The following is an 11,347-nucleotide window of genomic DNA, read 5'->3' on the forward strand; positions in this document are numbered from 1 at the left end:
CCATTTCACAGATGACGAAACCGAGGCTCAGAAACAAGGAGGCGTCTCTCCAAGGTCCAGCAACATGAAGAGGCACTTGGGTCCAGGCCTGACTCTACAACCCCAGCTCTCCCGAACAGTACTAAAAACCTGGGGGGAAGTTTTGCAAAGCCAGGTGGTTGATTCGAAACTATCCTCAAACCCTGGTGCGCCTCAAAATCTTTAGGGGGCAGGGAGTGCTTGCCTTAAATTCAGATTCCCGGACCCTGACCTACCACTGTCTGGTTTTGTAGGACTGTGATGGAGCACGAAAATCCGCATTTTGATCAGGCTTTTCAGTCATTTTGAAGCAGCACGTCTGCAGATTGCATTTGGATCATCATGATGTTTAAAGCACCCCGACAGCATGCCTAGATGACCTCTGTGGAGGGGAACAGAGGCAAAGCAAGAGTTTGGGATAGGAAAGACACTATTGGTGTACCTAACAAAAAATATCAAAAGCCTCTATTGCAGGCCCGACAGAAGTATGCCCCTTCTCCCCAGCGACGCCAGCGCTTCGTGGTAGCGCTGCGCGGCCCCTCGGAACGAGGCACTGCGATCCCACCCCAAGCCACAGGGGGCGCCACTCAGTTTAGTTCCGACGGGAATGGGGCACCGCTTCCTGTCTACGCTCGCGCGGCAAGGAAGCCTCACTTCCGGCCCGGCGCCAGGTAGGTGGGGAAGAGGTACTGTTTTCTCGGAGTGAAGCCCTCCGCCCCATAGGACCGTTCCCCGCCGTGCCGCGGGCCTCCCCGCCTCCCCAGGTCTCTGCCTGACCCCCAACCGTGCCTTCTTCTCCAGCCCGAGCCTTCCTCCCCGGGTCAGCTTCAAGGCCCCAGTGCCGCCCTCTCCCCACGCCCCCTCTGGGCAGGCGCGCCCCCCGCACACGCCCTACGCTGTGTGTCCGGCGGAGCCCTCACATGCCGGTCCGCCCTCAGTCGCCTTCGTCGAGGCCGCCTCCTCCCGTAGGGCGCCTGCGCAGGGGTGGGGAGCGTCCCGGTGGAGAGCGGGCCCTGGGACCCCACTACACACCCCTTCGCTCCCTCTGTTTGCAGGCGGTCGCCATGAAGTTCAACCCCTTCGTGACTTCGGACCGCAGCAAAAACCGCAAACGCCACTTCAATGCCCCTTCGCACGTGCGCAGGAAGATCATGTCGTCGCCGCTCCAAGGAGCTGCGGCAGAAGTACAACGTGCGCTCCATGCCCATCCGCAAGGACGACGAGGTCCAGGTGCGTCTCCCTCGGGCTCTGGGTCCCCAGCTGCGTGGCGCTCCCGCGCCGCCTTTGCCTGAGACCGTCGTGTGCGCTTGGACGTGGGGGCCTCCCATGCCCTCAGGACCCTAGCAAGTAACATGGCCTGCAGATGTGTGAGACCGGAGCTGGGGCCCAGAGCCAACAGAGTGCCTGCCCAGCTTAATTAAGAGCGTTCAAGTTCAGTTCGTTAATAATAATAATTTCTTTAAAAATAGTATGTCAGCCAAGCCAAACTCTGCTTTTTGATTTAGCTGCTGATTTGCTGTGGCTGTTGGTTTGCTATGCATTGCTCAGGGTGATTTTTTGAACTAGATTCTGCAGAGAAAGTGCTGCGATAAGAGTAGTGATTGGGTATGGTTGAGTTTAGTGGAGGCTGAGCGTTTGATGGTACTGGGTTTGGCAGAGAGAATGGAGAAGCAGCAGCAAGTCAGAGGCAAGAAAGAGTATGGCCCGTGTGGGAAAGTGTAAGCCCTGTGTTCTCCCTGACTGGAGCTTGGGATGTGTGGTAGGGAAAGGGGAGTGGGGAGTGAGTGAAATAGGCAGGGGCTGGATTCACTCCTTGAAGGAATATTGATTGAGCACTTATCAGGCGCTGTTCTAGACACCAGCAGTGAACAAGACTGACAAGGCCCCTGTTACCACGGAGCTCCCATTTTAGAGCAGGGTTTCCTAACCTTGGCACTGTTACCATCTTGGACTGGATAATTCTTTGTCATACGGAGCTCTCTTGTGCATTGTAGGATGTTTAGCAGCATCCCTGGCCTCTCCCGACTGGATGCCGGTAGCACCTCCTCACAGTTGAGACAAGCAGAAATATTTCCAGATATTCCCAAATGTCTATCAAGGACAAAATCCACCCTGCCCCCAGCACTTCCCCTAGTTGTGAGCCATTGTTTTAGAGAATGAAATGCGACAAGTTTAAGTGATATGGTGTATCATCTAAGGCATTGGGACTTGTCAAGGTTTGAGGAACATTTTTAGAAGGAAAAGATTGGAAGTAGGGGATCATTTAAGCAGAGGGTGCGACAGGAACAGTAGAAAGAATAGTTCAGAGGTGTGATCAACAATTTCAACTTCTCTCCTGGATCCTTCCCATCAGAATGTTCTAGAATGGAAGAATTGCAAATGTGTATTGGGGCAACTTAGGCAAATTAAATAATAGAAATGGGCTGATGACCAGAAAATGGCAACTGGAGAGCTCATGCCTCATTTAAAGGAGATAGTTGTATATCTCAGCCCATTGCTACCTTAGGGAAATGCAAGCTCATTGTTGTCAAATTCTTTGATTTTGCAAGAGAACTAGAAAATTTAGATTCTCTTCCCAGCCTCACATTTCCTTCCAGCTACTGCTCTCTCTTCATGTATGGCCAGCCTCCTCAAAAGAGTTATCTACATTTCCTCACCTTCCGTTCACTCTTAGACCCTCTCTGGTCTGATCTCTGTCTCACTACCTAACAGAAACTGCTTTTGGCTGAGGTCACCAGTAGGCTCTTTACGACTAAATCCAGTGGACACATCTTGGTCTCATCATCCGGGACTTTTTCAGCAGCATTTGGCATAAGTGGCTCCACCTTACTTCTTGAATAGTCTCTCTTTTTGGCTTCTGAGACAGTCCAGTCTCAGTTTACTTTAGGCTCAGGCTCCTTTGCCGGCTGTTTCTCTTCTGTCTGATCCCGAAATACTGCAGTGCGTCAAGGCCTGCACCTGGTTTAACACCTCGTCTTGCCTACATTGTCTGCCTAGATGATAATATCTGTTCCCAGAGCTTTAAATGTCTTCTCTATGTCAACAACTCCCTCTTCTATATCCCACTTGAAACCACTTTTCCAAGCATAGAGCTGAGGATCTAACTGCATGCTCAACGTCTTTTTTTGCAAATGTACTTTATTCTTTTTCTTTCCTTCTTTCTTTCTTCTTTTTTTTTTTTTGAGGAAGATTGGCCCTGTACTAATATCTGTTGCCAGTCTTCCTTTTTCTTTTTTCTCTCCAAAGCCCCAGTACATAGTTGTGTATCCTAGTTGTAGAGTTGTAGCTCTTCTATATGGGATGCCACATGGCTCGATGAGAGGTGAGTAGGTCCGCGCCCAGGACCCGAACCTGCGAACCCCGGGCCGCCAAAGTGGAACGCGGGAACTTAACCGCTCACTGCTGGGCCGGCCCCTGAACGTCTTTATGAAGATGTCTCATAGACATTTCAAGCTTCTTACCCAGGAGTATTCTTGATCCTAACACTCCTGCTGCCTCTGTAATGGGATTCTCCTCCCATCTCCCACACCTCAATAAGCAACTCTTCTTCGCCTGCATATGCCATAAAAACCTTTAATTATCCTTAACAACTCGCTTCCTCACCCGCTTCTTCTAATCTATCACTAAGTCTTACTCATTCTACCTCTAAAATAAGACTTGAATCTGACCAGTTCTTGACATTTCCAGTTTATTTATTTATTTTGTGAGGAAGATCAGCCCTGAGCTAACGTCCTCCTCTTTTTGCTGAGGAAGATTGGCCCTGGGCTAACATCTGTGCCCGTCTTCCTCCACTTTATATGGGACGCCTCCACAGCATGGCTTGACAAGCGGTGTGTCAGTGCGCGCCCAGGATCCGAACCTGTGAGCCCCGGGCCGCCGCAGTGTAGAGCGCGCACTTAACTGCTGCACCACCAGGCCGGCCCCAACATTTCCAGTTTAGTTCAAGGTATCTCCAGCTTCCAGTCTTACCCTTGTCAGGCATTCTCCACAGAGGGGTATTATTTGTAAATCAGATGCTACCTAAAACCTATCAGCTGTGCTCGATGTGCTTACTGTGACATCTAAAATCATTAACACACGGCCCCTGTGAGCCAGTCCTGGTCTGCTTCTCCACCCTCATCTCACCCTGCCATCCCTCACGTGCTGTTTACTCCAAACACCCTGGCCTTTTCCGGTCTTTAAATACGCCTTGATCTTTTCTGCCTCTGTATCTTTGCCCAGAATACTACTTCTGCCCGGAGTGCTCTTCCTTTCCCCTTTCCCTGACTAACTCCTCATTTTTCAGGTCTTATTTTAAATGTCAGTTCCTCAGAAAAGGCTTCCCAGATAACTTGAATCAATTTTACAGCATAGCATCTTTTAATTTTCCTTCATAACAATGAATACCGAGATTTTTTTTGTTTTTTTTTTAAACTTTATTTATTTATTTTTCCCCAAAGCCCCAGTAGATAGTTGTATGTCATAGTTGCACATCCTTCTAGTTGCTGTACGTGGGACGCGGCCTCAGCATGGCCGGAGAAGCGGTGCATCGGCGTGCGCTCGGGATCTGAACCCGGGCCACCAGCAGCGGAGCGCGCGCACTTAACCACTAAGCCACGGGGCCAGCTCCCGAGATCTGTTTTTTTAAGGCATAATTTACATACAGTAAAATGCACAGGCGAGTTTTGGCAGATGTAAAACCGTGTAGCCATCACCCTAGTTATGACAGACCATTTTATCATCCCAGGAAGTCCCTATGTGCCATGTTCCAGTTAGTGATCGTATATTTGTATGTTTACTTGTTAACTGCTTACCACCCATCAGACTAAGCCCCGTGATGCCAGAGAACTTCTCTTTTTTGTTGTCTCACCTCATTATAGAGTCTGGCACACAACGGGCACAGTCAGTATTTGTTGGATGAATGAAAAAATTATTGACTGGATGGAAGTGGAAGGGGAGATAAAGACAAGGAGGGCAGGGGAGGAGGAGCTGTCATTTTTGAATGCCTATGAGGTAGGAATTGTTTCCTTTTTAGATATGAAAAAACTGAAACTTGAGTTAAATAATAAAGAAATAATGCAGAAAATGACGGTCCAATCCAGGTCTGACTCCACAGGCTGTACTGGATAAACACTTCTCCACCAGGAGAATGAAATAGTCCCATTTGGGTTTGTTAAAACTGCCTTTTCTCTCTTGGGATCTCTTGAACCTCACCTGCCTCTTTCTCTGAGCAGTGACTATTCCTCTTACTTTACAGAGGAAGTTAAAACTATCATCCAGGAACTTTCAGAACTCTTGGCTGCACACGCTCTGACTTACCTGCAGGTCCGCCTCTCTTGTCTTGGTTCTCTCCTGTTACAATGACAGAGATGCCTCTATTTCTCTCTAAAGCTAATCCATCTGCCACTGTATGTTGTGTGGTCCTCCAGTCTCTCCTCTCCTCTTGAGGTCTGTCCATTATCCCCGAACTCCATGGTCTCCTTTAACTTTTCCTCCATACTTGTTCTCATCAGCGTTTAGATATATTCACGTTTTCCTTCTCTAAAAATAAAAACATTCCCTTAACTTCACATCTCCCTGGAGCATATATCTTCTGTCTCATCCTCTTCAGAGCCAGGCTCCTTGGGACTGTCTTCTCACCTCTGTTGAACTCATCACCTTACTGTAGACAGCTTCCATCCCACCGCTCCGCCAAAAGCACTTTAGCCGTGATCACCAGGGACCAGCTTGTCAGATCAGTTCCTATATCCTTCCTCTAGTTAACCGTTCCGCAGCATTTGACATTCTTCTCTTGGCTACTCTAACAGCACAGTCCCCCATTTTCCCATTCTCTCTGGCCACTTCAGTCTCTCTCGCAAGCTCTTCCAAAATGTTGGCTTTTCTCAGATCTCTACTTTCTGCCCTCTTATACCACCAGATCCCAAGCAGAATCAGGCTTCAGTCACAGTCGCTATGGGTGACTCCCAGGTCTTTGTTGCTGACGCAGTTGGCCTTCCAGCTGTGTGTGGAATTCTCCACTAGAATGTCGCTAGATGCCTCATAATCAACGTGTTCTAAACTAAACTGTTTCTCCTGAAACCTGTTTCTTCCTCCATCCCCCATGCCTCTGGGAAAGGCAATCCATCCATCCAGTTGCCCAGCCAGACTGGATATCATCCTTGCCTCTTCTCCCTCACCTTTCCAGTTCAGTTGATTTAGTCTTATCCCGCCCCCTCCTCGCTGGGTCTAGCGTTTGTCCACTTCTCTTTAACCCACTGTTCCTTTAGACTCGTTTTACTAATGTCTTTCTTCAGTCTTGAGGATAGTTAATAGAGTCTTTTCACAGACTTTTCCATGTGAGAGTCTCTGGTGATCTAGAGTGTGGTGGGTTTTCAGTGAGGCATGGCTGTTCTGCTTTCAACCTGAAAAACGCCTTGGTAAGTAAGCTGAGCAGTCTAGGTACATTTTAGGAATATCGAGATTGTTCAGTTCTTTATATGTGGTATTTCCTCTATGCTTATCAATCAGCATCACCTATATCGTGGCTACTGTTTAAAAGGCTCTTGTCTTCAGGAAACCCATAATCTAGTTGGTTTTCTAATATAGTTGGAACGTGAGCAGATTTTTAGTGCATACACAATAACAACCCATTAGATTTTAATTTAACATTTTAGTTTTTTTATGACTAAAATATTTATATTGTAGAAATATTGAAATTTGGAAGAATATAAATTAAAAAAATAATCATCTGTAATCCTACTTCCTGACTAATAGCAGCTATTCTCGACATTTGGATATATTTCCATCCCATCATGTTATATACCATATATGAAACATATACACACATGAGTCAGACTATATTCTATATATAGCTTTGTATTCTCCTTTTTTTGGTCTAAAGGTTGTATCTTGAGCATTTTCCTAGGTCATAAATTATTTTTTGAAAATACGGATTTTAAATGGTTGCCTGAGAGTCTCAGTATGTCTTTAACCATTCTTTATTTAGATCTTGAGAGTAATTATAGTTTTTCTTAAATTTTATGTTTTTATTCTCAGGACTTGTTCTGTGATGGCCATCCTAGTTCAAGGAATTTTTTGTTTTTCAGATAAGAGAAGAAAAAAATTCAGGTGAAGAATTTCCACCTGACTTAGAATAACAGAGCAGATTTATACCAAAAAAATAGCTGACTTTTGACTGCGAGGATTAATCTGCTTTTGTACAAAAAGGTGTGTGTTAGCCTGTGTGTTCCTGATAATCAGTTTCCTCACTGTGATGGTCATGCATTAGAAATGGGGGGAATTCTCTGCTGCATTTTCTCTTGGGTGGTTCGAGGACACTACAAAGGTCAGCAAATCGGCAAGGTGGTGCAGGTGTACAGAAAGAAATATGTCATCTACATCGAGCGGGTGCAATGTGAGAAGGCTAACGGCACCACTGTCCACGTGGGCATCCACCCGAGCAAGGTACGGCCCAGCACTGGCCAGGTAGCAGCCATGTAGCGTAGCACAGGGTTATTGACGTGTCGGTACTGTTTACACAGGTGGCCCTGGCACGGGCTTCCAGAGGGAGGTCAGGCAGTCGTGACTGATTCACTGGCTTAGTGATATCATTGAGGATCCAGATTCTTTCCTTGTCTGTTTTGTTATCCTTGGTGAAGGCTCTGTCTTCAAGCGGGTAGTAAGAGGGTTCCAGGCATTCCAGGCATCACTTCCCACTAGATTATGTCCAGAGGGAGAAGAGAGCATGTCCTCCTTTGACCCTCACACCTATGGAATATGCCATTCCTCCTTCACACTCCCATTTTATACACTGTATTATAGGGTCTCTGTCCTCCAGAGTTTCAGATCCTTAAGGGGAGGATGGTTGGGGTCTTACTTATCCTTATTATGATCACTATATTGCCCAGTAGCTGGTGGGAATACAGATGTTTTTTAAACAATGCATTTTGCCTGCCAGGAGAAAATAGACAAACCAGAAACATGTTGGTAATATAATTTTTCCCATCCTAAATGATATTTCCTATCACTAAACTTATCTAAATGGTCTCCTAGGTCCTCAGGAGTTAGCGAGTAGGAGTTTGGGTAGCAGAAGGAACCCAGGCTGCTGCTGTTGAGGGAAGCTCTCCTCTACAGAATAATTGTGGTTATAAATCTTTTCCACTTGAAAAAATAAAAATCTGTTTGTTTTCTTCCTCCTAACAGGTGGTTATCACCAGGCTAAAACTAGACAAAGATCGGAAAAAAATTCTTGAACGCAAAGCTAAATCTCGACAAGTTGGAAAAGAGAAAGGCAAATATAAGGAGGAACTTATTGAGAAGATGCAAGAGTGACTATAACCTGTTGTGCAACCACGGTTTAACTGTAGATTTTTAGTCTAGTGTGTATTCCTTTGAAACTTTTCAAGGTGTCTCGGGAACATTTTGTTTCTTTCCTGTTTTGTTATTGATATGTGGCTCTGTAAATCTACTTTTACTGTTTTGATTAATAATTTTATGAATAAAAATTGGAAATGTTTCCTAATTCCAAGTGGAATTTGCATTGTTTTATAGATACAATCCATCTTATTATCAATTCCCCTTTGCCAGTCTTTCATGTGTTTCATCTATAGAGCATTAAAACAGCAGTGGTAGGGGCCAGCCTGGTGGCATAGTGCTTAAGTTTGTGCACTGTGCTTTGGTGGCGTGAGGTTCGCAGGTTTGGATCCTGGGCATGGACCTACGCACTGCTTGTCAAACCATGCTGTGGTGGCGTCCCATATAAAGTAGAGGAAGAGTCATACAGATGTTAGCTTAGGGCCAATCTTCCTCAAACAAAAAAAAAAAAATAGCAGTGGTAGGACAGCCCTGCTCCTGCCTGGACCCTCATGCTGATGGGATGGACAGGACAGGGCTCTGGTCCCTGATGCACGGATTTGTCTCACTCAGTGGAGGTCATGCTGTGAAGTGGCATGCACTGAGGCCCCACTGAGCGATGGTGCTGCTTTGCACACCCATGTCTCAGGTCTGGCAGAGTGCTCTCTGGCCAGCTTCCTGTCCTTTATGCTCCAGCCAAACCAAATAGTGTGCAGCTCCCTGAGCAGGCTGCCCTTCCCAAGATCTGGACTCTGCAACCGCCATTTCCATGTAACTGAAATGCCCCTCCTCTCTCCTGAGGCTAACTCAGGAAACTGATGGCCTTTAGGCAAGATTTGGCTCACAGACAGATATAGTTTGTCCTCTATTGTTTTCATAATTTTTAAAAATCAATTTCCAACATTTAAAACTTGGGAGATTCCACAGCGAGATCCAGATGTTGTGCTTCATCTGGCTGCGTGGGGCCCTGGTCCTGCACAGCACCAGTTGTGTGGAGCAGGGACCTGCCTCCTCCCTAGCCAGCCTGCTCCACTCATGTACCCTATTTGCCTGGGCCCCACAGCATCTGAGCTTTAGACTCCAGGTCAAACTTGGAGTTACTCTTTAAGATTTAGCTCCAGAGCCACATCTAAAATCTTCCCTTGCCTCTGTGACGAATAATCTATTGATTAAAATGGATCAAACAGCCTTTTATGGCTCTCTAGTAACACAGGACTTATCTGACACATTGGAGTTTCTCAATAAAGGTTGATTGAATCAGAGTTATTTCCCATTTTGACTGACGAAGAAAATGAGCTCAGGTTAATTGTCCAAATCCCAGAGAACTAAGAGCCAGGATTTGAACCCAGGGCTGACTGCATCCAAGGCCATTCACTTGCCATTTTAGCCAGCTGTTTCTGGTGTTCCTGCTGTCAGTCTGTCAGCCCCTTATTGGAGTCTAAGCGACTGGACATTTGTAGGGAACGGAGAGGCACCTATGTATCTGAAGCAGAAGTGCTGTTTAGTGGGACAAGCATGGTTACCAGCCGTTAAGCGCTAATCCCAGCTCTGCCACTGGACGATCAGAAGCCTTTGAGCAAATTACTCATCTCTGAGCTTCCATTTTCTCAGTAGTAAAACAGATGGTAATACCTGCATTGCCTTCCTGTCTCATGGAAAATGCCAGGATCAGATGGGATATTTCTGAGCCCTTTTTGAAAGCTGTGAGTATACAAATGCTAATATCGCTATTATTGTTCAGTTTACTTGTATTTCCAATTCTGATATGCATTCTGCACTCAAAGAGGTAATGATTTTTCACAAAAGAAATCAGTGGGATCACAAACCACAAAACTTGATCTACATTCTCTGACTTTCTGGCATTGATTTAAGAGTAGACAGAACAATACTGTCTTGGCTCTGGAGCCAGATGGGTCTGGATTCAAATCCTGCTCTGATCCTTGCACAGTCATTTTTGTGAGCCGGTTTCCCTATCTAGGTAAGAAGCTAAAAACGCTTATGTTCAAGGTTGTGAAAATTAATGTAACAGTCCACCAAATTCGCCTGATTGTAGGAGTCACGTGGTACTTGCTGGTATTAGTCTCCACCCCCTTCCCTGGAGAGTCTGTGATGCAGTGGGTCTGATGAGAGACCTCTTCAGGTCTCGTGTGCTTGTGTATTTCTCACATGGCTCTTGTGTGATGCTTACGACCAGGCAGGATTGGGAAATTGTGGAAATGGATGTAGGAAAGTATATATACACAGCACGTAAAATAGAGTAGGTGACCCACACCAGGCAGCTGTGTTATGAGCATACTGAGCTGTATGTCTAGTGACTATAATGAGTAGGTCAACCAGCAAGATGTGTAGTTTGTTTTTCTAACTTGAGTCTTGTCTTTATTCTCGACCAGCATGTTTTAGGACCCCAAAATTTGCATGAGAGTCAGATTTCATAGTAGATTAAACTTATAGTAAGGATGACATATTCTGATGTCTGGTCTGGCTCCAGCCATTACTCTCATCAGTGAACTTAGATTGTGATATTTCCTGGGAGTCAGACGGCTTGTTTTCAGCAACTCGTTCAATGCAAGTGATAAGAGCTTTGAGAACTGTAATCCCCCCTGAGAACTGTAATCCCCCCACAGGCATCCAGTCATACCAGACTGCTTATACTAGCCATGTGAATAATAGTGCATGATTAAGAGCAGGAACTCAGCATCAAACGTGAGTTCTAATCCCAGCTCCATCAATTCCCAGCTGTGTGACCTTGGGCAAACTGCTTAACCTCTCTGAGCCTCAGTTTTGTCATTTATAAATGGAGATAAAAAGAGTACCTACCTCATAGAGTTGTCAGGCTTATTACTTGAGATGGTGCATGTCAAGCACAGTGAACTCAGGAAATTTTAGCTATTGTCTTTTAGAGGAGATTGGCAGTGGGTTTGCTTGCAGGAGCAAAGGGAAAAGTTTTTCTCAGGGGAGTTCAGACAAATGCTGGTTTTTGAACGAAGGGGAGGGTTGAAGAGCAGCAGCATTTTGTTTG

At 45.9% G+C, this 11,347-nt stretch overlaps 1 protein-coding gene across 1 annotated transcript; it reads left to right on the forward strand.

Annotated features, from left to right (window-relative positions):
- The first annotated feature begins 923 nt into the window (after positions 1-923).
- On the forward strand, positions 924-8,497 carry RPL26L1 (ribosomal protein L26 like 1). Its single transcript, XM_058546104.1, is given in 5 exon segments — positions 924-983; positions 1,074-1,180; positions 1,182-1,247; positions 7,299-7,440; positions 8,179-8,497. Coding segments are annotated over 5 exon segments (489 nt in total). The 5' UTR covers positions 924-938; the 3' UTR covers positions 8,308-8,497.
- The last annotated feature ends 2,850 nt before the right edge of the window (positions 8,498-11,347 follow it).

The sequence above is a fragment of the Diceros bicornis genome, chromosome 1 (assembly GCF_020826845.1).
Source record: "Diceros bicornis minor isolate mBicDic1 chromosome 1, mDicBic1.mat.cur, whole genome shotgun sequence".
Taxonomy (NCBI): Eukaryota; Metazoa; Chordata; class Mammalia; order Perissodactyla; family Rhinocerotidae; genus Diceros; species Diceros bicornis.